The sequence below is a fragment of the Ranitomeya variabilis genome, chromosome 5 (genome assembly GCF_051348905.1).
Source record: "Ranitomeya variabilis isolate aRanVar5 chromosome 5, aRanVar5.hap1, whole genome shotgun sequence".
NCBI lineage: Eukaryota > Metazoa > Chordata > Amphibia > Anura > Dendrobatidae > Ranitomeya > Ranitomeya variabilis.
In genome coordinates this window covers 257232316-257260244 of record NC_135236.1, presented here as the reverse complement: position 1 = coordinate 257260244, position 27929 = coordinate 257232316, and the positions used below count along the sequence as shown (strand labels likewise).

The 27929-nt window shown below is 45.8% G+C and overlaps 1 protein-coding gene across 1 annotated transcript; it reads left to right on the top strand.

Moving 5' to 3' along the window:
• Positions 1-138: 138 nt before the first annotated feature.
• LOXL1 (lysyl oxidase like 1) lies at positions 139-26904 on the top strand. The gene is made up of 7 exons (XM_077264113.1): positions 139-1622; positions 2278-2386; positions 24386-24523; positions 24863-25019; positions 25153-25248; positions 25323-25438; positions 26699-26904. Exons 1-7 carry the CDS (start codon positions 662-664, stop codon positions 26703-26705), a joined length of 1584 nt encoding a protein of 527 aa, XP_077120228.1. The 5' UTR covers positions 139-661; the 3' UTR covers positions 26706-26904.
• The last annotated feature ends 1025 nt before the right edge of the window (positions 26905-27929 follow it).

The following is a 27929-nucleotide window of genomic DNA, read 5'->3' as shown; positions in this document are numbered from 1 at the left end:
ACTATGCAGTACAGAAAAGTGTGGAGAATAAGGGGGAGAGCTGCGCTGCACACACAGTTCTGATGAGTGAAAGTTTGGGAAGGGGCAGTGAGGAAGGAAAGGAGGGCGGAGAGAGGGAAAAGTGAGGGAGAGGGGGATAAACAGGAAGTTATAGGAGAAATGGATACAGGGAAAGGATGGAGTGACGGAGGAGACAGATAAGGAGGACAGGGCGTACAAGGGACTTGACAACACTGCAAGGTTCAGCAAATTATTGACCAACATGAACAGAATACAGGACCTGGAGAACAAAGAATGTGACTGATAACCCTTCCTGTGCTGGAGAAATTGAGAAGTGTCTGGCAGGGACCTGCAGAGTCTCTCCTAACTGCACCATCCTTTGCTGCCCTGTAAAGGATTCCTGAACTACCACTGATCTACATGACAGGAACCTGTACTTGATGTCTTCTGCTTTACTGCTGTATTGATTCTTCTTATCAGACCTCAAATTTGCTCACAACTTTTTTCTCATCACCCAGTTACAGCAAGGAAGCTCTTGACCCATATCTGTTCTCACCAACATGTGTTTGTTCATGTGAACATTGAAGACCAGCTTTACTCAATTCAGCTTGGCACCTCACTACCACATTCCTCAGTCTGTCACTGAAGGGAGGACACCACCATGGCTCTGTTAGCACAACTATGCCTATTTCTGTCAGGACTTTCCCTGTGCCTGGGTCAAGATGGGGCAGGCTGGGGACAAATGATACAGTGGGAAGAAAGTGGAAGACGTTACCGGCTACTGAATTCGGGGTCAGAATACCAGGCTGCAGGAGAGGGCACAGGAGGAACTAGAGTTGTAGTAGATGGAGGGAGAAGTGGTGTGGATCTCCGTCGTCAAGCACCCACCTTACCACGCACTGGATCTCAGACAGTCAGGGGCAATACTCGTCATCCATTTGGTTTTGGCCAGGTGCCAGATAATTGGCAAGGGGCAGGTGAAACTGCTAGCACAAGTCGTTTTGTTCCATCTGCAGGGGCTGGGAGTGCAGGTGGTGGAAGAGGTGGAAGTACTAGAATACGTCAGTCATCATCCCAAAATTCTGTAGGTCAGTCTTTTGTCCCAAGACAACTGCCACCCTTTGTACCCCAGCCACCTGAATTTTATCCTCAGACATATGATGAAAGTTATGGCTATACAAGAAGTGGGGGTGGCTATGCTGCACAACCTCCTTGGGGGGGAGGTTATGAAGATTTCTATGAGGAACCTTCTCCACCTTTTGCTCAACCACCATATTTTGCTCCACCAGTTTTGCCCCCAAGGCAGCCAGCTCCAGTCAATCCTGCTGTGCCCCAGGATGGACTTGACAGACGATTTGCCCATAGCCTTTTCAGAGGAGGTGATATCCCTGTAGACAGTGATCCAGTACGCCCCCCTGTGGCAGGCGGAGGTGGTGATGCAGGATTTCCCCCATATGGGGGAGTAAGTCAGGCAGATGGCTACTATGGAGCACAAAGGCCAGAATATTATCAACCACAAAGTCGGGCGGCTAATACGCCAAGCAATGGAGGTGAATCACAGACTGGGCAACAAGGAAGAGCCAGTGTTGGGAGTGTTTTCCGTAATGGTCACAGTGGAAGAGGTGAGTTTACTGCTAGTGTCTTGAAAAATAACTAGTTGTATAGTTGAAGCATTGTACATTTTAGTAACATAGTTAGTAAGACCGAAAAAAGACATTTGTCCATCCAGTTCAGCCTATATTCCGTCAGAATAAATACCCAGATCTACGTCCTCCTAAAGAACCTAATAACTGTAAGATATAATATTGTTACGCTCCAAGCCTCTCTTCAACCCCTCGTCTGAGGGGTGGAGGGGAAATAGGATGATTGACTGCTGTTGAGCAGAATTTTTTTATATTGCCATGAAAAATAGATGCATCTCGGACAAGTTCTTGTGATTTCTCATTGAAAGTCTTTTTTTCAAAAATTCTCCTCTGGAATTCTGAAATAATAGAACAGAGATTTTTGAACATGCATCTAATAGCAGAAACTTATATTGTGTATGTCTCCCCCATGAGGATCCAGCGCAGCTGCAAGTCTCACACACAGTCTGCATATAGGCATATAATACTAATTCTCTCTATTCCAGTACTGTAGGGGTATCAAACATTTGTTTGGGGTTTCTCCAAAGATTAAAACTTATCAATGGATGGTTTAAGAAAACCATTCAACAAAAGGAAATTGTCTAATTAAGTTTCTTCAGATAATGACACGAGTTAATCTTGTTTTCTGTTTTAGGGCTTCCTGATTTGGTTCCTGATCCAAGCTATGTCCAGGCTGCAACCTATGTACAGCGAGCTCATCTATATTCCCTACGCTGCGCAGCAGAAGAACGTTGTCTCTCTAGGTTTGTACCCTCAAAATATGTTCTAGAATACAAATTAATTTTTTATCTACAACCTGTGGTTTCAGGATCTTAGATGAGCTTTTACTAAGAACCTTTGGCAGAAAAGCCTAGTGCTATAAAATTGTTCTGATAAAAATGACAATATCACCTATAACAATCAATCAGAACTTTCATTTTCAAACCTGCTTTGTAAAAATAGAGGCTGAAACCTACAGATAGTATAAAAGGAATTGTACTGGTCTTTAGAAGAACTCATAGTCACCATTAAGTCCGGGGTCACACTTGCGAGGAATACGGACGAATGCTATGCTATAAAACATCGCATAGCACTCGGACCGCTGTTAATCTATGGGGAAGCTCACATCACTGTTTTTTTTCTTGGCCGTATTATACATGCGAGTGAAATCGCAGCATGCTGTGATTGTCACTGACACTCGGCCGAGTCTCGGCGCACTCGCACCCATATAAGTCTATGGGTGCGAGTGACACAGCACACATCACTCGGATATCATTCGAGTGCTGTGCGATATACACCGATGCCGGCAATGGAGGAGATGGAGAAATTTGTTTCTCTGCCTCCTGTGCAGCTGTGCGAGAGGCTCGGAGCACAGACGCATGACAATTGGCTCCCGCTTGCAGCAGAGCAGGAGCCATGGGGCATTAGCATATCGCATCCGATGCCATACGCTAGTGTGACCCTTGCCTTACTACACCATGTTCCAAATTATTATGCAAATGATATTTTTCTCGGATATTCCTAAATGGTCAGTGCAAATGACAGTCAGTCTAATAAAAGTCATCACCCGTTCGAGTATACATCCAATTTTATTGAAGAAACCTCCCAATAATAACAGTGTAATCTCCAAAATGAATAAAAACTTAATGCGCTGTTCCAAATTATTAGGCACAGTAGAATTTCTAAACATTTGATATGTTTTAAAGAACTGAAAACGCTCATTTGTAGAATTTGCAGCATTAGGAGGTCACATTCACTGAATAAAAAAGCTATTTAACTCCAAAACATTCTAACAGGCCAAGTTACATGTTAACATAAGACCCTTCTTTGATGTCACCTTCACAATTCTTGCATCCATTGAACTTGTGCGTTTTTGGAGAGTTTCTGCTTGTATTTCTCTGCATGAAGTCAGAATAGCCTCCCAGAGCTGCGGTTTTGATGTGAACTGTCTCCCACCCTCATAGATCTTTTGCTTGATGATACTCCAAAGGTTCTCTATAGGGTTGAGGTCAGGGGAAGATGGTGGCCACATCATGAGTTTATCTCCTTTTATGCCCATAGCAGCCAATGACTCAAAGGTATTTGCAGCATGAGATTGTCTTGCTCCTGAAGGCACGTTTCTGCTTTTTATACCATGTAAGAAAGTTGTCAGTCAGAAACTCTATATATACTTTGCAGAGGTCATTTTCACACCGTCAGGAACCTTAAAGGGCCCTACCTTCTGTTTCCCCATGATTCTGGCCCAAAACATGACTCCTCCACCTCTTTTCTGATGTCGCAGCCTTGTTGGGACATGGTGGCCATCCACCAACCATCCACTACTCCATCCATCTGGACCATCCAGGGTTGCTTGACACTCATCAGTAAACAAGACTGTTTGAAAATTAGTCTTCATGTATGTGTGGGCCCACTGCAACCGTTTCTGCTTGTGAACACTGTTTAGGGGTGGCCGAATAGTAGGTTTATGAACCAAAGCAAGCCTTTGAAGGATCCTACACCTTGAGGTTTGAGGGACTCCAGAGGCACCAGCAGCTTCAAATATCTGTTTGCTGGTTTGTAATGGCTTTTTAGCAGCTGCTCTCTTAATCCGATGAACTTGCCTGGCAGAAACCTCCCTCATTATGCCTTTATCAGCACGAACACGTCTGTGCTCACATTCAGCCACAAATCTCTTAACAGTACGATGATCACGCTTAAGATTTCTAATATCTAATGTTTTCATCCCTTGATCAAGGCATTGCACTATTTGATGCTTTTCAGCAGCAGAGAGATCCTTTTTCTTTCCCATCTTACTTGAAAACTGTGGCCCGCTTAATAATGTGGAACATCATTTTTAAGTAGTTTTCCTTTAATTAGAATCACCTGGAAAACTAATTATCACGTGTTTAAGATTGATTTCAGTGATCCATTGAGCCCTGAGACACAATACCATCCATGAGCGTATTTGAAAAACAAAACAATTAAATCTTTATGACACAAATCCAATTTGCATAATAATTTGGAACATGGTGCAGAAGACCTACTACCAGGCAGATGTTGAGTTGGGTAATTCGTGCACATACAGAGACTATTTCAGAGACAACTTGATACAATTTAAATTTAACTTTAATTCAAATGTTCCTTTACATAATAATTGATTTTATTGATTAGATCCAAATGCAAACATGGTATAAGACCAACTAGCTCCACTTTGAGACTTCTATTCTCTGAAGTTCCATACAACATGCATATTTAGGAAGGAGAAAAAGCCTGCCAGTTATTCTGGTGCCACTTGTCTTAAAGCATTAGACAATTGTTTAATACTGTTGTCCCTGGCCTTAAGCGTAAGCATAAATGAACTTTGAGTTCTTCCTGAGTCCATATACATCTAATGTAATCATTGTTTCACACTCATTTAGGAGTTGAGAAAGTGGAGGAGCTACTTCTAGCAACCAATCAGAACAATATTTCATCTAGCGATTCAAAACATTTGTTCTCTTACAGCAATTACCTTGAACTTTAGGAGGAACTAGAAAAGTAGAGCAAATGTAGGAAATACAGATAAAATAAATTGCATACCCTTTGCTGAAGGGTTTTCTGTTCTCATAGACACGAGCCAGTAGTTGTTGAACATTATGTTCTCTAATCTGTTACCCTATAAGCAAACAGTAACTTTGCTCCATTGCTCTCCCATCTAGTGACTGCTGCCTTGCTCCAAATCTGTTCTATGGTTCTTGTTTGTGTTTAAAGAACAGTACATGATCTGTATACTGGGAAAAGTTCTTCCTGTAAGGGTAGACACTTTTGGAACAATAAGTTTACAACAAAATTTATCTAAAAAATATAACGTCTAAAATGTTTTCATTTTATTGATGTAATGTTTGTATCATTGATTGATTTATAGTACAAATACATTCTCTTTTTAGGCGAGGGTCACACGACAGTATTTTATTCTATCCAAGAGAATCGGGCCAATTATGCTAATAACACTCTGATCAAACTCCAAGTGATTAGCATAGTGTCTTCCGATTTCCTTGGATGAGGACAAGATTGAAAAAAAACATTTTTCCATCTTCTCCGTTTTGTCAGTCCATGAAAATTGGAAAATCTGACTGCACTCAGATGACATTGAAGTGCAGTCCGATGTTTTCCACAGACACATTGATTTGCATGAAAGCGTGTGATCGGAAAACCAAATCCAACTTTGACATGTACAAGTCAGAAGTCTCATACACACACATTGTTTTTTTCCTGACTGATTTGAAAAATTGCTGCACTTTTGCAAATTGCAGCAAGTCACTTCTTTCCTCTTTTTTCTGTGTATTTGCAGCGTTTTTTCACCCATAGTAAACAATGGGAGAGTGCAAAAACACAGCAAAAAACGCAATTATCAGCTTTTGCTGTGTTTTTGGTGAGCAGCTTCTTTATTGCCAAGAGAGTAGGTTTTGCCTGTGGAAAAAAACGCAGCAAAAAAGCAAGTGTGAATATAGCCCTAGGGTATGTACTCAAGTATTTGTCTCTTAGCAGGAAAAAATCTGTGTAAAAAATGTACATTTTTGCCATGTTTTTATGCTAGTTTTTGATGAATTATTATTATGTTTTTTTTCCAATTCACTAGAATGGGTGAAACATGCTGCAATAATGTTGAAGGAATTTACATTTCACAGATTGGAAGCAATTTCTAAAAGAAAAATAAGCAACATGTTCATGAGATTTCAGAAATCTCATTCATTTTGCTGAGACAGTGAAATGCTGCATTTGTAAAACAAAAATTAGTGGGAAAAAAATGCAATAAATGCACGGCAAAATGCCACATGTGAACACACGCCTAGTTTTCCATATTTTAGATTATTGTACTACATCTTAGGCCTCCGTCACTCGATTGTATAAAACACGTATGTGTATGTGTTAGGCTGTGTGTCCACATTGCGTTTTTTATGCATTTTTTGCTGCAGCGGAAACACATAAAACCCGCATTCCCATGCAATCCTATGGGATTCCGCACTTGCTGTGCCCATGCCGCGGATTTTCCCGCTGCGGAATCGCATAGCGGTAAAATCCGCAGCATGTTCATTATTTCTGCGGAATTGCGGCGATTTCGCAGCGATAGGATTGCATTGAAATGCTCACTTTACGCATGTGGCTATGCCCACCATGCGTAAAGTGAGCGCTTAATGTGCGGATGGTACCCAGGGTCTGGAGGAGAGGAGACTCCTCCAGGCTCTGGGTACAATATTCCTGTAAAAAAAAGAATTAAAATAAAAAATAGGGATATATTTACCTTCTGATGGCCCCTGAGTCCTCCCGCCACTCATTGGTGCACGCGTCGGCTTCCGTTCCAAGGGAAGCATTGCGCGAAGGACCTGGGATAACGTCGCGGTCACGCGACCATGACGTCACAAAGGTTCTTCGCGCAAAGCATCCCTGGGAACAGAACGTACCGGGAGCGCCGCTGAGGAGATCGGGGGCCGTCGGAAGGTGAGAATAACCATATTTTTTTAAAATTATTTTTAACATTCAATCTTTTACTATTGATGCTGCATAGGAAACATCAATAGTAAAAAGTTGGTCACACTTGTCAAGCACTATTCCAAGCGGTGCTTCAAATCGATTGGAAAACGCAAGCATTCTGCAAGCTAAAAACACTTGCAAAACGCTTGTGTTTTGCGGGAAAACGCATGCGAATTCCGCATGCGTTTTACCTGCAGCAGGGAGTTGCGGAAATGCTGCGGACACATAGCCTAAAAGTGGTACCGGTGTCATCAGTGTTTTCCATCAGTGTGTCCATTTTTACAATCAGTGTTTTTCCAGTATTGATAAATAAAGAAATATATCACACAGCTTTTCCTATACTTTCCAATGTTAAACATTGTAAAAACACAGACTTGTGCAGAGCAACATAAGTTATAGAGGGTAGGTGTGGTATCCATGGAAAAAAGCAGATACCACAGTACTGGAAACCCGGACTTGTGCAGGAGGGCTGATGTAAAGATTGGAATTCCTGGAATACAGACCACCCATGCTGTTAGTTCAGAAGACTGCAAAATTGTGAACTATAATGTTTGCTGTAATTCAGGGTCTCTACAAGATAAGTGATATAATTATTTACAGTGTGTCAATCCCATTAACTTTTTTCTTCACGTAAACCTATGTAAGGCCGGGGTCACACCTAACGTATAAAAATACGGTCCGTTTTTTACGGCCGAGATTCACAGAAAAGTTCCTGAACAATGATCCTTATTCAATGCGAGGATGTAATATTTTCTCCAAAAAATATCCATGTGTCATCCGTATGGCATCCGTACGGCAAGATTTTCTCGCCTGCTTGCAAAATGGACATATAATGGATCCATGGGCTCAAATATTTGTGAAAACATATATAGTCTCTCTCTCTCTCTCTCTCTATATATATATATATATATATATGTCAGTGACAGATATATATATATATATATATATATATATATATATATATAGACTATATATATTTCATACAGAGCTAGGTAGCATAAAAGCCCGTGATTCAATTGTCGGGTTCTGTAAAATTGCAGAACCTGACAGGATATGAGATATGGTTTACATATAGTAAACCATGGCATATCTGTTATATTTTTATATATCCCTCACTAATAATGTTAGAAGTGTCTGTGTGCAAAATTTGGGAGCTCTAGGTGTTAAGTTAAAGGGTTAATTCACGGAAAAAACTGGCATGGGCTCCTGTGCAATTTTCTCCGCCAGAGAGGGAAAGCCAGTGACTGAGGGCAGATATTAATAGCCTAGAGAGGGACCATGGCTATTGGGCCCCCTGGCTAAAAACATCTGCCCCCAGCCACCCCAGAACAGGCGCATCTGTAAGATGTGCCTATTCTGGCACTTAGCCTCTCTCTTCCCACTCCCCTGTAGCGGTGGGATATGGAGTAATGAGGGGTTAATGTCACCTTGCTATTGTAAGGTGACATTAACCATGGCTAATAATGGAGAAGTGACAATAAGACACCTAGAGCTCCCAAATTTTGCACACAAACACTTCTAACATTATTAGTGAGGGTCATATAAAATATAATGGATATGAAATGGTTTACTGTATGTAAACCATGTCTCATATCTTGTCGGGTTTGGTAAGGACATTGCAAAAGCCGGCAATTGAATTACCGGCTTTTCTGCTATCTAGCTGTGTATTAAATATATAATATATATATATATATATATATATATATATATATATGTGTGTGTCTCACTGACAAATATATCTACCTATTCTATGTGTAGACATTTATTTTATCTATTCTATTTTTAACCTGTCAGCGTGATTTTACTGTACACCGCACTGAATTACCGGCTTTTCTGCTATCTGTGTATTAAATATAAAAATATATATATATATATATATATGTGCGTGTGTCTCACTGACATCTATATATAAGAGGCATCGTGATTACTCGCTAATCCCACCCCCTGCACAGTAGCTCTGCCCCCCACCACATCACCACACACAATCCCGCCCCCACCACATTACCACACACAATCCCGCCCCCCACCACATCTCCACACAATCCCGCCCCCCACCACATTACCACAGATAATCCCGCCCCCCACCACATTACCACACATAATCCCGCCCCCCACCACATCACCACACATAATCCCGCCCCCCCACCACATTACCACACATAATCCAACCCCCCACCACATTACCCCAGATAATCCTGCCCCCCACCACATTACCACATATAATCCCACCCCCCACCACATTAACACACATAATCCCGCCCCCCTACCACATCACCACACATAATCCCACCCCATTACCACACATAATCCCGCCCTCCAACCACTTCACCACACATAATCCCGCCCCCAACACATCACCACACATAATACCGCCCCCCCACCACATCACTACACATAATCCCGCCCCCCCACCACATTACCACAGATAATCCCGCCCCCACCACATTACCACACATAATCCCGCCCCCCACCACATTACCACACATAATCCCGGCCCACACCACATCACCACACATAATGCCGCCCCCCCACATTACCACAGATAATCCCGCCCCCCCACCACATCACCACACATAATCCTGCCCCCCACCACATCACCACACATAGTCCCGCGCCCCCACCACATCACCACACATAATCCCGCGCCCCCACTACATCACCACACATAATCCCGCCCCCCACCACACATAATCCCGCCCCCCACCACATCACCACACATAATTCCGCCCCCCCACCACACATAATCCCGCCCCCCACCACATCACCACCCATAATCCCGCCCCCCACCACATCACCACAAATAATCCCACCCCCACCACATCACCACACATAATCCTGCCCCCCACCACATCACCACATATAATCCCGCCCCACCACATCACCACACATAATCCCACCCCCCCACCACATCACCACACATAATCCCGCCCCACCACATCACCACACATAATCCCGCCCCCCACCACATCACCACACATAATCCTGCCCCCCACCACATCACCACACATAATCCCGCCCCCACCACATCACCACACATAATCTTGCCCCCCCACCACATCACCACACATAATCCCGCCCCTCCACCACATCACCACACATAATCCCGCCCCTCCACCACATCACCACACATAATCCCGCCCCCACCACATCACCACACATAATCTTGCCCCCCCACCACATCACTACACATAATCCCGCCCCTCCACCACATCACCACACATTATCCCGCCCCTCCACCACATCACCACACATAATCTCGCCCCCCACCACATCACCACACATTATCCCGCCCCTCCACCACATCACCACACATAATCCCGCCCCCCCACCACATTACCACACATAATCCCGCCCCCCCACCACATTACCACACATATTCCCGCCCCCCACCACATCATTACACATAATCCCGCCCCCCACCACATCACCACACATAATCCCGCCCCCACCACACCACCACACATAATCCCGCCCCCCCACCACATCACCACACATAATGCCGCCCCTCCACCACATCACCACACATAATCTCACCCCCACCACATTACCACAGATAATCTCGCCCCCCACCACATTACCACACATAGTCCTGCCCCCCCACCACATTACCACACATAATCCCTCCCCCACCACATCACCACACATAATCCCACCCCCCCACCACATCACCACACATAATCCTGCCCCTCCACCACATCACCACACATAATCCCGCCCCCCACCACATTCCCACACATAATCCCGCCCCCCACCACATCACCACACATAATCCCGCCCCCCCACATTACCACAGATAATCCCGCCCCCCACCACATTACCACACATAATCCTGCCCCCATCACATTACCACACATAATCCCGCCCCCCACATTACCACACGAGGCTCCGTCCCCACACATTACCACACGAGGCTCCGTTTCCACACATTACCACACGAGGCTTCGTCCCCACACATTACCACACGAGGCTCCATCCCCACACATTACCACATGAGGCTCTGTCCCCACACATTACCATACGAGGCTCCGTCCCCCCACATTACCACACTAGGCTCTGTCCCCACACATTACCACACGAGGCCCCGTCCCCACACATTACCACACGAGGCTCAGTCCCCACACATTACCACACGAGGCTCTGTCCACACACATTACCACACGTGGCTCCGTCCTCCCACATTACCACACGAGGCTCTGTCCACACACATTACCACACGTGGCTCCATTCTCCACATTACCACATGAGGCTCCGTCCCCACACATTACCACACGAAGCTCCGTCCCCACACATTACCACATGAGGCTCCATTCCCCCACATTACCACACAATACTCCATCCCCCCACATTACCACACGAAGCTCCCTCCCCACACATTACCACACGAGGCTCCGTCCCCGCACATTACCACATGAGGCTCCTGAGCGTGCCGAGCATTAGCTGGCTGGAAACAGCTAGTATATATCTACCTATTCTATGTGTAGACATTTATTTTATCTATTCTATTTTTAACCTGTCAGTGTGATTTTACTGTACACCGCACTGAATTACCGGCTTTTCTATAGGACACCGGTGCATATTTCTCGCAAGGCAGACGTGTGGTCTGTGTATAATCCGTATTTTTCTTGCACCCATAGACTTGCATTGGCGGATTTTTGGAGGAATACGGTGACAATCGCAGCATGCTGCAATTTTCTCAGCCCGAAAAGTACGGTCGAGAAATATACGGACGGCAGATAGAAGCTGCCCCATAGAGAAACATTGGTCTGAGTGCATTGCGTTGTTTTTGCGCCTCTCCCTCGTCCATATTTCTCTCTAGTGTGACCCTGGCTTAAGTTTTAGTGTAGTATAAAGTCAGTGTGGTAATAACTCACTGATCACCATCTTCTACGGTAACCAGCACCGTTCCGGTCCACGTGACGGCAATTCAGGCTCTCCGGATTACACTGCGCTCTGGATGTGAGCTTGAAGTCTCTTTTGCAGTGTAAGTCTATGGAGCCTTCTTCTGATGCTGCACCGGCTGACGTAGAGGCCATATCCGGATCACACAAAGTGCAGTGTAATCTGGAGGAGCCTGAATCATCATCAAGTGTCTCAAAAGAGGACCAGAATGGTGCTGGTTAGAAAGAATATGGTATTCGGTGGGTATATTAATACACCTACACTACACTAACATTTACACAGGTTTATGGGAAAAAAAGTTAATGAGAGTGCTTCTTTCATGCAGAAAACATCTACATGTGAAAGTGAAAATAGTATTTAAATGGAGCACAAGTGTGTACCTGATGCTTCTAATTTCTAGTCTTCATTATAGGCCTAATTCACACGTCTGGTTTTTCCACGACTGAGAAAAACAGACCGATTATTCTGATCAGGCTCTGATTGTTGATTGATCATTGTGGTCTGAGTGTCATTAGATTTTCTCAAACATGGAGAATTTAAAAAAAAAAATTGCCATTCTGACAATTGAGGACCCAGCGGTCATGGTGCACATTGGCACAAATGACAAAGTTAGAGGTAGGTGGAAGGTCCTTAAAGATGATTTCAGGGAATTAGGCTGCAAGCTGAAAGCAAGGACCTCCAACGTGGTATTTTCTGAAATACTGCCTGTACCACGTGCCACGCCAGAGAGGCAACGGGAGATTAGGGAGGTTAATAAGTGGCTCAAGAATTGGTGTAGGAAGGAGGGGTTTGGGTTCCTGCAGAACTGGGCCGACTTCTCAGTTGGCTACAGGCTCTACGCTAGGGATGGGCTGCACCTCAATGGGGAAGGTGCAGCTGTGCTGGGGGAGAAAATGGTTAGAAGGTTGGAGGAGTGTTTAAACTAGGGAATGGGGGGGAGGGTATTCATTTTATAGGTGGGGAAGATAGTGCAGATAGAGGCCTTGGCACAAATAAGGAAGTTGGGGGTGGCGGAGGCATGGGGGGTGGGGTTAGAACAGTTAGTAATTTAAGAAAGAATAGAGGTACAGAGAGGAACATCAAGTGCATGTATACTAATGCCAGAAGCCTCGCCAACAAAATGGACGAATTAGAACTAATGTTGTTGGAACATAATTATGACATGGTAGGGATATCTGAAACATGGCTGGATGAGAGCCATGACTGGGCTGTTAACTTGCAGGGCTATAGCCTTTTCAGAAATGACCGTACAGATAAGAGAGGGGGTGGGGTGTGTCTGTTTGTAAAATCGACCTTAAAACCCATCCTGCGTGATAATATAGGTGAATCTAATGAAAATGTAGAGTCCCTGTGGGTGGAGATAAGGGGAGGGGGAAAAAATAATAAATTACTGATAGGGGTTTGTTATAAATCTCCAAAAATAATGGAAGCAATGGAGAATATCCTTGTAAAGCAAATAGATGAAGCTGCGACTCAAGGAGAAGTCATTATTATGGGGGACTTCAACTACCCTGAAATAGATTGGGGAACAGAAACCTGCAGTTCCAGTAAAGGTAATCGGTTTTTGACAACTATGAGAGACAATTACCTTTCACAACTGGTTCAGGACCCAACAAGAAGGGGGGCACTGCTAGACCTAATATTAACCAACAGGCCAGACCGCATATCAAATATAAGGGTTGAGGGTCACTTGGGGAATAGTGATCACAAAATAATAAGTTTTCATGTCTCCTTTAATAAGATGTGTAGTAGAGGGGTGACAAGGACACTAAACTTCAGGAGGGCAAATTTCCAACGGATGAGAGAGGATCTTGGTGCAATTAACTGGGACGATATCCTGAGACATAAAAGTACACAAAGAAAATGGGAGACATTTATTAGCATCCTGGATAGGACCTGTGCACAGTATATACCGTATGGGAATAAACATGCTAGAAATAGGAGGAAACCAATATGGCTAAATAAAGCTGTAAGGGGCGCAATAAGTGACAAAAAGAAAGCATTTAGAGAATTAAAGGAAGTAGGTAGTGAGGAGGCATTAAATAAATACAAAAAATTAAATAAATTATGTAAAAAGCAAATCAAGGCAGCAAAGATTGAGACAGAGAGACTCATTGCTAGGGAGAGCAAAAATAACCCCAAAATATTCTTTAACTACATAAATAGTAAGAAACTAAAAAATGATAGTGTTGGCCCCCTTAAAAATAGTCTGGGTGAAATGGTGGATGAGGATGAGGAAAAAGCCAATATGCTAAATGACTTTTTTTCATCAGTATTTACAAAAGAAAATCCCATGGCAGCCAATATGACTAGTGATGATAATTCCGAATTTAATGTTACCTGCTTAACCCAGCAGGAAGTACGGCGGCGTCTAAAAATCACAAAAATTGACAAATCTCCGGGCCCGGATGGGATACACCCCCGAGTACTGCAGGAATTAAGTACAGTCATTGATAGACCATTATTTTTAATCTTTAAAGAGTCCATAATAACAGGGTCTGTACCACAGGACTGGCGTATAGCAAATGTGGTGCCAATATTCAAAAAGGGGACAAAAACTGAACTCGGAAATTATAGGCCAGTAAGTTTAACCTCTACTGTGGGTAAAATCCTGGAGGGCATTCTAAGGGATGCTATACTGGAGTATCTGAAGAGGAATAACCTCATGACCCAGTATCAGCACGGGTTTACTAGGGACCGTTCATGTCAGACTAATTTGATCAGCTTCTATGAAGAGGTAAGTTCCGGTCTGGACCAAGGGAACCCAGTAGATGTAGTGTATATGGACTTTTCAAAAGCTTTTGATACGGTGCCACACAAAAGGTTGATACATAAAATGAGAATAATGGGGATAGGGGAAAATATGTGCAAGTGGGTTGAGAGTTGGCTCAGGGATAAGAAACAAAGGGTGGTTATTAATGGAGCACACTCGGACTGGGTCACGGTTAGTAGTGAGGTACCACAGGGGTCAGTATTGGGCCCTCTTCTTATTAACATATTTATTAATGACCTTGTAGGGGGCATTCAGAGTAGAATTTCAATATTTGCAGATGACACTAAACTCTGCAGGGTAATCAATACAGGGGAGGACAATTTTATATTACAGGCTGATTTATGTAAGCTAGAAGCTTGGGCTGATAAATGGCAAATGAGCTCTAATGGGGATAAATGTAAGGTCATGCACTTGGGTAGAAGTAATAAGATGTATAACTATGTGCTTAATTCTAAAACTCTGGGCAAAACCGTCAATGAAAAAGACCTGGGTGTATGGGTGGATGACAAACTCATATTCAGTGGCCAGTGTCAGGCAGCTGCTACAAAGGCAAATAAAATAATGGGATGCATTAAAAGAGGCATAGATGCTCATGAGGAGAACATAATTTTACCTCACACTTAGAATACTGTGCACAGTTCTGGTCTCCGGTGTATAAGAAAGACATAGCTGAACTGGAGCAGGTGCAGAGAAGAGCAACCAAGGTTTTTAGAGGACTGGGGGGTCTGCCATACCAAGATAGGTTATTACACTTGGGGCTATTTAGTTTGGAAAAACGAAGACTAAGGGGTGATCTTATGTTAATGTATAAATATATGAGGGGACAGTACAAAGACCTTTCTGATGATCTTTTTAATCATAGACTGGTGACAGGGACAAGGGGGCATCCTCTACGTCTGGAGGAAAAAAGGTTTAAGCATAATAACAGACGCGGCTTCTTTACTGTAAGAGCAGTGAGACTATGGAACTCTCTGCCGTATGATGTTGTAATGAGTGACTCATTGCTTCAATTTAAGAGGGGACTGGATACCTTTCTGGAAAAGTATAATATTACAGGGTATATATATTAGATTCCTTGATAAGGCGTTGATCCAGGGAACTAGTCTGATTGCCGTATGTGGGGTCGGGAAGGAATTTTTTTCCCCATGATGGAGCTTACTCTTACCACATGGGTTTTTTTTGCCTTCCCCTGGATCAACATGTTAGGGCATGCTAGGCTATGGGTTGAACTAGATGGACTTAAAGTCTTCCTTCAACCTTAATAACTATGTAATCCATCAAAATTGGATCTCACTCGGATGTTATCCAGTGACTTGCATTGCTGATTTTGATCCGACCCCCGGACATGTCTCCACGATTTTCTGCTTTTCTCTAAGTCTACAAAAGATCACATACATATGAGAGGTCCAATCACACCACAGGTACGACTGCTCAAAATCACGGATAGCACTTGTATGCAAATACCGGACATCTGAATGAGTCCTAGCAAGTAGTAAAGACAATTGGGGAAGTTTTGCTTGTGTCTGCATTGCAGTCATTTGCACCATTTTTTATTAAAGCACTGCATGATATTTTAGAAAATTGGTTCATATTTACATATAAAACTCTGTCTAGAGCTGTTTTTCCACTTATTACACCAACCCTACTAGAGGGAAAATTGCAAGTTTTTTCAAATATGTCTGATTTGATAAATCTCAATTTATTTTCAATTGCAAGCCCACTTTCCCACTTATTAAAAGTTACTATTGCCTCGCAAAATAGTATAAGGCCGGGGTCACATGTGCGAGTTCAATGCAAGAAACTCGCGTGAGTCTCTCGCATCACGTCCCGGCACTGCCGCATGCTCCGGTCCCGAGTGCCGGCGGCAGTGCCCGGACTTGATGCGAGAGACTCGCGCGAGTTTCTCGCATTGAACTCACAAGTGTGACCCTGGCCTAACTTTGCAAATTAGTGACATTTTAACTCTAAAAAAACCCTGACACCATATCCTTGATAAGAATAATTTGACTCCTTGACTCAAGAATAATACTCTAAAATAATCTTTTGGATTTGTTCGTTGTAGTTTGTCACAAGAGATGTGTCATTGTGTTCCCCTAAATGTTTAGCATTTAGCTGCAGTAAACATGTCTGCATGCTCAGATATGTTTTTCCTTTTTAGGCAAAGAAATTGTACGATAAACTGCTTGGAGAAATTATGAAATTCCTATGGGAATCATTAAGTGACATTTCTAACTACATGGTTGAGGCAGCTCATAAGACCAAGGCTGCTAACAATATTCAAGGCAGTAAAGAGATGTTACTGTTTTTTGATTGTCTTATTACATTTACACAACAGTTACTCACATATTAAGAAAATCTGCTTCTAATATATATATATATATATATATATATATATATATATACTAGCTGTTTCCAGCCAACTAATGCTCGGCATGCTCAGGAGCCTCATGTGGTAATGTGCGGGGACAGAGCCTTGTGTGGTAATGTGTGGGGAGGGAGCTTTGTGTGGTAATGTGGGGGGATGGAGTATTGTGTGGTAATGTGGGGGAACGGAGCCTCGTGTGGTAATGTGTGGGGACAGAGCCTCGTGTGGTAATGTGTGGGGACGGAGCCTCATGTGGTAATGTGGGGAACGGAGCCTCGTGTGGTAATGTGTGTGGACATAGCCTCATGTGGTAATGTGTGGGGACTGAGCCTCGTGTGGTAATGTGGGGGGATGGAGCCTCGTGTGGTAATGTGTGGGGATGGAGCCTCGTGTCATAATGTGTGGGGATGGGGCCTCGTGTGGTAATGTGTGGGGACAGGGGACTCGTGTGGTAATGTGTGAGGACAGAGCCTCGTGTGGTAATGTGGGGGGACGGAGCCTTGTGTGGTAATGTGGGGGGACGTAGCCTCGTGTGGTAATGTGTGAGGATGGAGCCTCGTGTGGTAATGTGTGGGGACAGAGCCTCCTGTGGTAATGTGTGGGGACGGAGCCTCGTGTGGTAATGTGTGGGGACGGAGCCTCGTGTGGTAATGTGGGGGGCGGGATTATGTGTGGTAATGTGATGGGGGCGGGATTATGTGTGGTAATATGGTGGGGGGGCGGGATTATCTGTGGTAATGTGGGGGGGCGGGATTATGTGTGAGAATGTGGTGGGGGGCGGGATTATGTGTGGTGATGTGGTGGAGGGGCGGGATTATGTGTGGTGATGTGGGGGGCAGTATTATGTGTGGTGATGTGGTGGGGGCGGGATTATGTGTGGTGATGTTGGTGGGCGGAATTATGTGTGGTAATGTGGTGGGGGGCAGGACTATGTGTGGTAATGTGGTGGGGGCGAGATTATCTGTGGTAATGTGGTGGGGGGCGGGATTATGTGTGTTGATGTGGTGGAGGGGCGGCATTATGTGTGGTGATGTGGTGGGGGGGCGGAATTATGTGTGGTGATGTGGTGGGGGCGGGATTATGTGTGGTGATGTGGTGGGGGACGGGATTATGTGTGGTGATGTGGGGGGCGGGAATATGTGTGGTAATGTGGTGGGGGGCGGGATTATGTGTGGTAATGTGGTGGGGGGGCGGGATTATGTGTGGTAATGTGGTGGGGGGCAAGATTATGTGTGGTGATGTGGTGGAGGGGCGGGATTATGGTGGTGATGTGGTGGAGGGGTGGGATTATGTGTGGTGATGTGGTGGGGGGGCGGGATTATCTGTGGTGATGTGGTGGGGGCGCCGGCAGGGCCGGCGTCAGCGGACGGCAGGGTCGGGCAGATGCCGGGGCCCCCTGACTTCTGGGGGCCCCCCTAGGATCCGACGGCAATTTTTTTTTATTTTTTTTTTCTTACTTGGGACTGGCCGCCGACTCGCCGATCCAGAGACAGAGGGGACGGAGGAGACGGAGTCCCCGCTGAAAGCCCCGCCCACAGGGGTGGGATTCAGGCTGAATCTTACTAAGTTGCTGTGTGGTCGCTGGGGAGCTGTCACACAGACAGCTCTCTCCAGCGACCAAGCGACTTCGGCATCGCTGAAACTGTCTTCAGCGATGCCGAAGTCCCCATGTAAAAAAAAAAAAAACACTACATACGCACCTTCTGTCGTCCTTCATGTCCCTCGGCGCTTGCCGCACTGACTGTGTCTCAGCACCGGCCGGCCGTAACAGCGGTGCCCAGCGGTGAACCGCTGTTACTGCAGGTTCACCGCTGGGCTCTGCTTTACGGCCGGACGGCGCTGAGACAGTCAGTACGGCAAGCTCCAGGGGACGTGACGGGCAACAGACGGTGAGTATGTAGTGTTTTTTTTTTTTTACTTTTAGGAGGGGGCAGAACGCTGGACACAGGAGGGGGCAGAACGCTGGACACAGGAGGGGGCAGAACGCTGGACACAGGAGGGGGCAGAACGCTGGACACAGGAGGGGGCAGAACGCTGGACACAGGAGGGGGCAGAACGCTGGACACAGGAGGGGGCAGAACGCTGGACACAGGAGGGGGCAGAACGCTGGACACAGGAGGGGGCAGAACGCTGGACACAGGAGGGGGCAGAACGCTGGACACAGGAGGGGGCAGAACGCTGGACACAGGAGGGGGCAGAACGCTGGACACAGGAGGGGGCAGAACGCTGGACACAGGGGGGGCAGAACGCTGGACACAGGGGGGGGCAGAGCGCTGGACACAGGAGGGGGCAGAACGCTGGACACAGGAGGGGGCAGAACGCTGGACACAGGAGGGGGCAGAACGCTGGACACAGGAGGGGGCAGAACGCTGGACACAGGAGGGGGCAGAGCGCTGGACACAGGAGGGGGCAGAACGCTGGACACAGGAGGGGGCAGAACGCTGGACACAGGAGGGGGCAGAAAGCTGGACACAGGAGGGGGCAGAACGCTGGACACAGGAGGGGGCAGAACGCTGGACACAGGAGGGGGCAGAACGCTGGACACAGGAGGGGGCAGAACGCTGGACACAGGAGGGGGCAGAACGCTGGACACAGGAGGGGGCAGAACGCTGGACACAGGAGGGGGCAGAACGCTGGACACAGGAGGGGGCAGAACGCTGGACACAGGAGGGGGCAGAACGCTGGACACAGGAGGGGGCAGAACGCTGGACACAGGTGGGGGCAGAACGCTGGACACAGGGGGGGCAGAACGCTGGACACAGGAGGGGGCAGAACGCTGGACACAGGAGGGGGCAGAACGCTGGACACAGGAGGGGGCAGAACGCTGGACACAGGAGGGGGCAGAGCGCTGGACACAGGAGGGGGCAGAACGCTGGACACAGGAGGGGGCAGAGCGCTGGACACAGGAGGGGGCAGAACGCTGGACACAGGAGGGGGCAGAACGCTGGACACAGGAGGGGGCAGAACGCTGGACACAGGAGGGGGCAGAACGCTGGACACAGGAGGGGGCAGAACGCTGGACACAGGAGGGGGCAGAACGCTGGACACAGGAGGGGGCAGAACGCTGGACACAGGAGGGGGCAGAACGCTGGACACAGGAGGGGGCAGAACGCTGGACACAGGAGGGGGCAGAACGCTGGACACAGGAGGGGGCAGAACGCTGGACACAGGAGGGGGCAGAACGCTGGACACAGGAGGGGGCAGAACGCTGGACACAGGAGGGGGCAGAACGCTGGACACAGGAGGGGGCAGAACGCTGGACACAGGGGGGGCAGAACGCTGGACACAGGGGGGGGCAGAGCGCTGGACACAGGAGGGGGCAGAACGCTGGACACAGGAGGGGGCAGAACGCTGGACACAGGAGGGGGCAGAACGCTGGACACAGGAGGGGGCAGAACGCTGGACACAGGAGGGGGCAGAGCGCTGGACACAGGAGGGGGCAGAACGCTGGACACAGGAGGGGGCAGAACGCTGGACACAGGAGGGGGCAGAACGCTGGACACAGGAGGGGGCAGAACGCTGGACACAGGAGGGGGCAGAACGCTGGACACAGGAGGGGGCAGAACGCTGGACACAGGAGGGGGCAGAACGCTGGACACAGGAGGGGGCAGAACGCTGGACACAGGAGAGGGCAGAACGCTGGACACAGGAGGGGGCAGAACGCTGGACACAGGAGGGGGCAGAACGCTGGACACAGGAGGGGGCAGAGCGCTGGACACAGGAGGGGGCAGAGCGCTGGACACAGGAGGGGGCAGAGCGCTGGACACAGGAGGGGGCAGAACGCTGGACACAGGAGGGGGCAGAACGCTGGACACAGGTGGGGGCAGAACGCTGGACACAGGAGGGGGCAGAACGCTGGACACAGGAGGGGGCAGAACGCTGGACACAGGAGGGGGCAGAACGCTGGACACAGGAGGGGGCAGAACGCTGGACACAGGAGGGGGCAGAGCGCTGGACACAGGAGGGGGCAGAACGCTGGACACAGGAGGGGGCAGAGCGCTGGACACAGGAGGGGGCAGAACGCTGGACACAGGAGGGGGAAGAACGCTGGACACAGGAGGGGGCAGAACGCTGGACACAGGAGGGGGCAGAACGCTGGACACAGGAGGGGGCAGAACGCTGGACACAGGAGGGGGCAGAACGCTGGACACAGGAGGGGGCAGAACGCTGGACACAGGAGGGGGCAGAACGCTGGACACAGGAGGGGGCAGAGCGCTGGACACAGGAGGGGGCAGAGCGCTGGACACAGGAGGGGGCAGAGCGCTGGACACAGGAGGGGGCAGAGCGCTGGACACAGGAGGGGGCAGAGCGCTGGACACGGGGGCAGAAAGCTGGACACGGGGGCAGAAAGGAGAAACGGCATGATTGGAGACAAGGGGCAGGATGACAGACATGGCGGCATGACTGGAGACACTGGGGCATGACTGGAGACACTGGGGCAGGAATGGAAACAGATGGGGCAGAATTGAGACACAGGGGGCATGATTGCAGAAATGGGGGCCTGATTGGAGACGGGGCAGAATGGTGATACGGGCATGATTGGAGACACTGGAGGCAGGATTGGAGACAGATGGGGCAGGATCATGGGGCAGGATGGATACGATGGAGACAGATGGAGCAGGATGGGGAGATCATATGGTGCAGAAAGGATACTCATGAGGGCAGGATGGGAGAACATATGGCTGACGCCAGGAATGAGACACACGGGGGCCAGGATGGGGAATATTATTACCATAGGGACTAATTAAGGGATATTATTACTGCAGTGATGTATTTATTTTTTGAGGACACTGTTTTAAATGAGGGGGCGGTCCTGTTACTGTGTAGAGTGACACTATGTCGCCTCTTTTTCTTTATGCGGTGTAATGTAGAAGTTCGGAAAAATTAAGTAATGTGTTCTACAAGCGGAGCGCGAGATAACTCTGTTATTTCCTGCAGAGACGAGTCCTGGCTGGAAGACATGATGGCGGTCTGTGCTGGATGAAAGATGAAGGACTTAACCTAGAGACGTCACTGGTAAGTCAGTGTTACCTATACACTGACACTATACACTGTATACTATATACAGAGCTCCTGTGTATAATCTCACTAGTGATCACTGTATTACCTCTACACAGACACTGCATACTAAGTACAGATCTCCTGTGTATAATGGCACTGATGGTGATAGTGTGGTGCTTTTTTATTACTGATCAGAATTGTAGTATTCAGTCACTATGTGGTGGTAATATGTGGTCTGGACATGGTGTTGCGGTATTTGTCCCTTGTATGTGATATTATTCGATCACTGTGGTGGTAATATGTCATCTGGTCATGGTGTAGCGGTATTTGTTCTTTGTATGTGATATTATTCGATCACTGTGGTGGTAATATGTCATCTGGTCATGGTGTAGCGGTATTTGTTCTTTTTATGTGATATTATTGGTCATTTTAAAAATTGAAAAATAAATAAAAATATACCTAAATTGTATTGCATATTTTAACAAATATTTAATAGGTTACAGCAGAGTAGGGCCTCACCAAAAGAGTCTACCGTGTTATGGTGGCGGCTTACAAAATCTTTTGGCCAAAACAAAAGCTGCCGGCTAGATGTGTGATCTGGTGATGGGAACGGTTAGGGTATGTGTCCACGTTAAGTAAACGCTGCGTGTTTGACGCTGCGTGGGGCCACAGCGTCAAACACGCAGCGTCCAGATGTTCCAGCATAGTGAAGGGGATTTTATGAAATCCCGTCTCCGCTATGCGTGGTAACACGCACCCGGCGGCCCTGCGACTCCGGACATGTGGCGCTTCTTTTAAGATCGCAGCATGTCCGTGTTCCTTGCGGCAGTCTTTGAATGTCTTTTACAAAAAAGTCAAAAAAGTCTTTTACAACTTACAGAGAAGCAAATTTATCAAAAGTTTCCCTGATATATTGCACTTTCTCTATTTTGCACTAGTGTTTTTATAAAGTTTACATAGTTTTTTTCTAAATAAAATATTTGGGTCTCTGTGGTCCCTGCTGTTTTACTGTCGCCACATGATTTGCTCCACAAGGGGGCCCACTGAGGTTCTGTCGCCCAAGGGCCCATGAAAACCTGGAGCCGGCCCTGGGGGGCGGGATTATGTGTGGTGATGTGGTGGGGGGCGGGATTGTGTGTGGTAATGTGATGAGCGGGATTGTGTGTGGTAATGTGGGGGCGGGATTGTGTGTGGTGATGTGGTGGGGTCGGAGCTACTGTGCAGGGGGTGGGATTATCAAGTAATCACGATTCCTCTTATATATATAGCTATATATATAATTGATACATTGAACTACTAGCAGGCTATATCTAGGCTATATTGAACTGGATTTGTAAGCTAAGGTGAAGGTCACACAATCGTTTCTCACAGATAAAAACGTTCCGATTTTGCTAACCAGAGTATGAACACAGTATGATGAGAATGGGATCTGTTTTTCTTGGACGTGGAAAATAAAAAAAAACCCTTTCTCCATCCTCTCCATTCTGGATGTCCATGAAAATTGGCCACACGTAGACGTCATTCGAGTGCTGGCTGATTTTTTTCAAGCATGAGTAGACTTGAATGGCTATGTGCACTCCGATTATCAGAGGCAAACCGTGGATGCTGCAATTTTTTAGCACAATTATGTGCACGGCCCAATAGAACAAGATTAGTCCGAGTGCGATTCGATGTTTTGATGGATCAGACTCGGATCAAAACTGTGGTTGTCTGCATGAGCCATAACAGAGCAATCCTGCAAAGCCCAAGTTAATGAAATTTCAGACTGTGAACCTTTTTTGCTTCCTATTAGTGATGAGCGAGAATGCTCGTGTGCTAATAGACTATCTTGGGCATGCTCGAATACTATGCTCGAGTCGATGTAGCTGCATGTCTCGTGGCTGTTCGACAGCAGCAACACATGCAGGGATTGCCTGTTTTAGGCAATCCCTGCATGTGTTGCGGCTGTCGAACAGCTACGAGACCTGCAGCCACGGGGGCTTGAGCATAGTATGCGAGCATGCCCAAGATAGTCTATTAGCACACGAGCGTGCTCGGATAACACCGAATCCTATAACACCTTACCCGATCATGCTCGCTCATCACTACTTACCTACTTACTATATAATATAAGTGACAGCGTGTTATAACAAGTTTTACTCATTTGCATAGAGAAAAACAATGTGTTGTAAGGCATCTTGACTATACAAGGTTTTTGTCAGATTGTCACTGCTCCCATTTTCTTTATATTCTCAGCTCCGCATATGCAGCAGATACTACAGATTATGATGTTAGAGTTCTGCTTCGCTTCCCTCAAAGAGTGAAGAATCAGGGAACTGCAGATTTCTTGCCTACTCGACCCCGCCAGACTTGGGAATGGCACAGCTGCCATCAGTGAGTACCAGAAGGTTATCGGTATTCTACTTCCTAATTATCCACCTTTTCTTGTTATTAAAGTAGCTCATTATGGCCACTAACACTAGCCTTAGGTGAAATAAAATAAAGTTAACTGTCAAAGACAATACTAATGATTTGTTAAAAAAACATGAAAATTTGTTTCGATCATTTAGGTCTTGATCTAATTTATTTGGTCATTACTGATTCAATGTTATGATTATAATATTGCATCATATATCATGAGAAAATGCACATTGGGGGAGAACTGACAATGGGGGGGGGGGGGTGGAAATGTAGTTTAGCAGAAGACAATGACTTTGGAATTTTCCATTCCAGGCACTATCATAGTATGGATGAATTCAGTCATTATGATCTTTTGGATGCCGCAACAGGACGGAAAGTAGCAGAGGGACATAAGGCTAGCTTCTGTTTGGAGGATACCACATGTGACTTTGGGAACCTCAAGAGATATGCATGTACATCTCACACTCAGGTGAGCGACTATGGTTCCTTTGGTGAATGGTTATACTATTGCTAATGTATTTGCTAAAATGATATTTTGTTTTTCTATCATTTCTTTAAAGCATTTACAGTATTGGAGTTCACAACATATGTCTGTCTTTTAGGGTCTAAGTCCTGGATGCTATGATACTTATAATGCTGACATTGACTGTCAATGGATTGATATAACAGAAGTAAAACCAGGAAACTATATACTCAAGGTAAGTGAGCTGAAAGGTATCTTCTTGTACGTTATGATAGTGTCTCTCATTATTCAATATCGCTTGTCTTATAGGTAGTAGTCAATCCCAAGTACTCTGTTTTGGAGTCTGATTTCACCAATAATGTGGTGCGGTGTAATATCCACTATACTGGAAGATACGTGTCAGCCACGAATTGCAAAATCGCACAGTAAGGAAGCCATGTTCTTTGTATTTTATTGTCATTTTATTGTCATTTAATTGTCAAATTCATTACATCCGTATATTTCAGCGCCATCATGTACATCAGAGGTATCAAACTGCATTCCTTGAGGGCCTCCAAAAGGTCATGTTTTCAGGATTTCCTTAGCATTCCACAAGGTGCTGGAATCATTCTGTGCAGGTGATTAAATTATCACCTGTGCAATACAAGGAAATCCTGAAAACATGACCTGTTGGCGGCCCTCGAGGAATGCAGTTTGACACCTCTGATGTACATCATTCATTCTCACAATTTCTTTCTGTATCTCCGCATTTTTCATCTGTTTTTGCTTACATGTGTATACTTTGAATATTTCCTCTCTGCATAAGACTTTGACTAATATTATAACAATGCATCTTGTCCAGGACAGAAATAATCTTCAGATAACAGAAAGTATTGTATGCATGTCAAGCAAGCCATTGCAACATTCTTCAGGTTGAGGCTAGCTACGTTTAGGTTGCTCAGATGTTCTGTCTAGACATGATAACGGTCATTAAATATTTGTCATGGAATATGTGTTACAAAATGATTATACAGTACAAGGACAGATCAATGTGTATCTGCTGACTTTCCGACTTTCCTTTGACAGCAGGTGTCTGTGAAACGGTTCACAATATCAGTTTGAAGGCAATTCTCTATTCATTAAATATGGTCTAACTATCCGATCGCTGGTTGTCTGACAACTACTGGCACAAGCGATCCTGAGAACCGTGGCTGTGAAGAGCCCAATGTGAATACAGAGGTGGTTGAGGATGCACACTGCCGCTCCATTCCCTCTTAATGGGAGCGTCGGAGATTGTCGAGTGCTGGACTTGGCTGGTCTTTGGCACTTCCAACAGAATGAATGAATGAATGAATGAAGTGTCAGTGTGCATGTTCACCCTTTGCTCCATTAAAATGTGGTTCTTCAGAACCACAGTTCTCAAGATCGCTGGTGGAACAATCAGTCAGACCACCAGTAATTGGAAAGTTGTTGCCTATTCCATAGATTGAAAGTACACTAAGTCGCAAAAAGCCATTTAAAGGGAACCTGTCATCAGAAAAAAATGCTATTACTATTAACCTGCAGCTATGGGGTTAATCTGCAGGTTAATAGCATTACTAATTTGGCCAGCGCCTGAATGTAGCTCGATACTGCGGGGAGAAAATGATCTTTTTTCTACATCACTCTGTTCACTTTTCTTATTATAATTGTTTTTCTCTTTAAAGGTTCTGAGCAAGATTCTCAAGAAAATTATTGGTAAATGGGAATTCAGAGAGTCCTACAAAATTCTGGCCAAGTCAACGACCCTTCCACCATTACCTTTTTGGAAACACACTAGCATTCTTATTAATAATTGTGTGAAAACCCTCCACTTTTTGTACCCATTGAATAAATTCTATTATTGTCCTCTACATATTACATCTAGTAGAAATGTGTGGTGGTTTCATTTGTTAAGTATTACGACGCGTTGTTCTTTTAGTGTTTTTATTTTATATCCAACAGCAAGACATAGTCTTGCAAATGTTTTGGGATTCTTATATTTGGAATGGGATTTTGTAGTAGATTAGTTCATTCTGTCATTATTTGACTATATGAAGCTCAATCGTGTTGTGCCAAGTATAGGGGGGTACAGTATTTTTTACCTTAGCATTTTTTTCATAAATTGATATATCTATTGAGTAATTTGTTGCTAGCAGTAAAGAAGAGGCTTATAAAGCCTGATCTGTGGGGTATATGTTTAGAGAAGCACTCCTCCTCCCATCAACATTTTTATCCTCTTAATATATTAAAGTTATCATATTATATAGCACTGTGTACTTACACTTGCTAACTTTTTTAACCAGTTATTTCTTCTCTTTTTCATTAGGTCTATGACATAACATGATTAAAAACTGACTAGCTAAATCCTTATAAGCTCTATGTAGAAACCCCTGACCAAGCTGCTCAGCCCCTCACCCTACCAGGGAATTTTCAGTGAGTAGCATGGTAGTTCTAATGATGACTCATGCATGGAATGGAGAGTTTCTCTTTCTACATAGAGCTTACAAGGATTCAACTAGTCAGTTTTTAAACACATGATATCATAGTTAATGGAAAAGAGAAGAATTGGCTGGGTAGAAAGGCAAAATAAGCAATTGTAAGTACACAGTGATATATAATATGATGACTGCAATATTTTAAGAGGATATAAATTTTGATGGAAGTGTTTCTTTAAATAAGTGGGAAACTCTGAGCAATCTGTGAAAGAGGAATCACTTGTGACAGCTGCGAGGATTGATCAGAGAGGGTTTCTTAATATTATAAGTTTATAATATAGAACAGTGGTGGCAAATCTATAGCACGCATGCCAGATTGGGCACGCAGAGCCCTCTCTGTAGGCAAGCGAGCCATCTCCTCAGCACTAACGCTGCCGCCTCTATCCTCTGCACATGCGCCATCACCTCACCACTCCCGCCT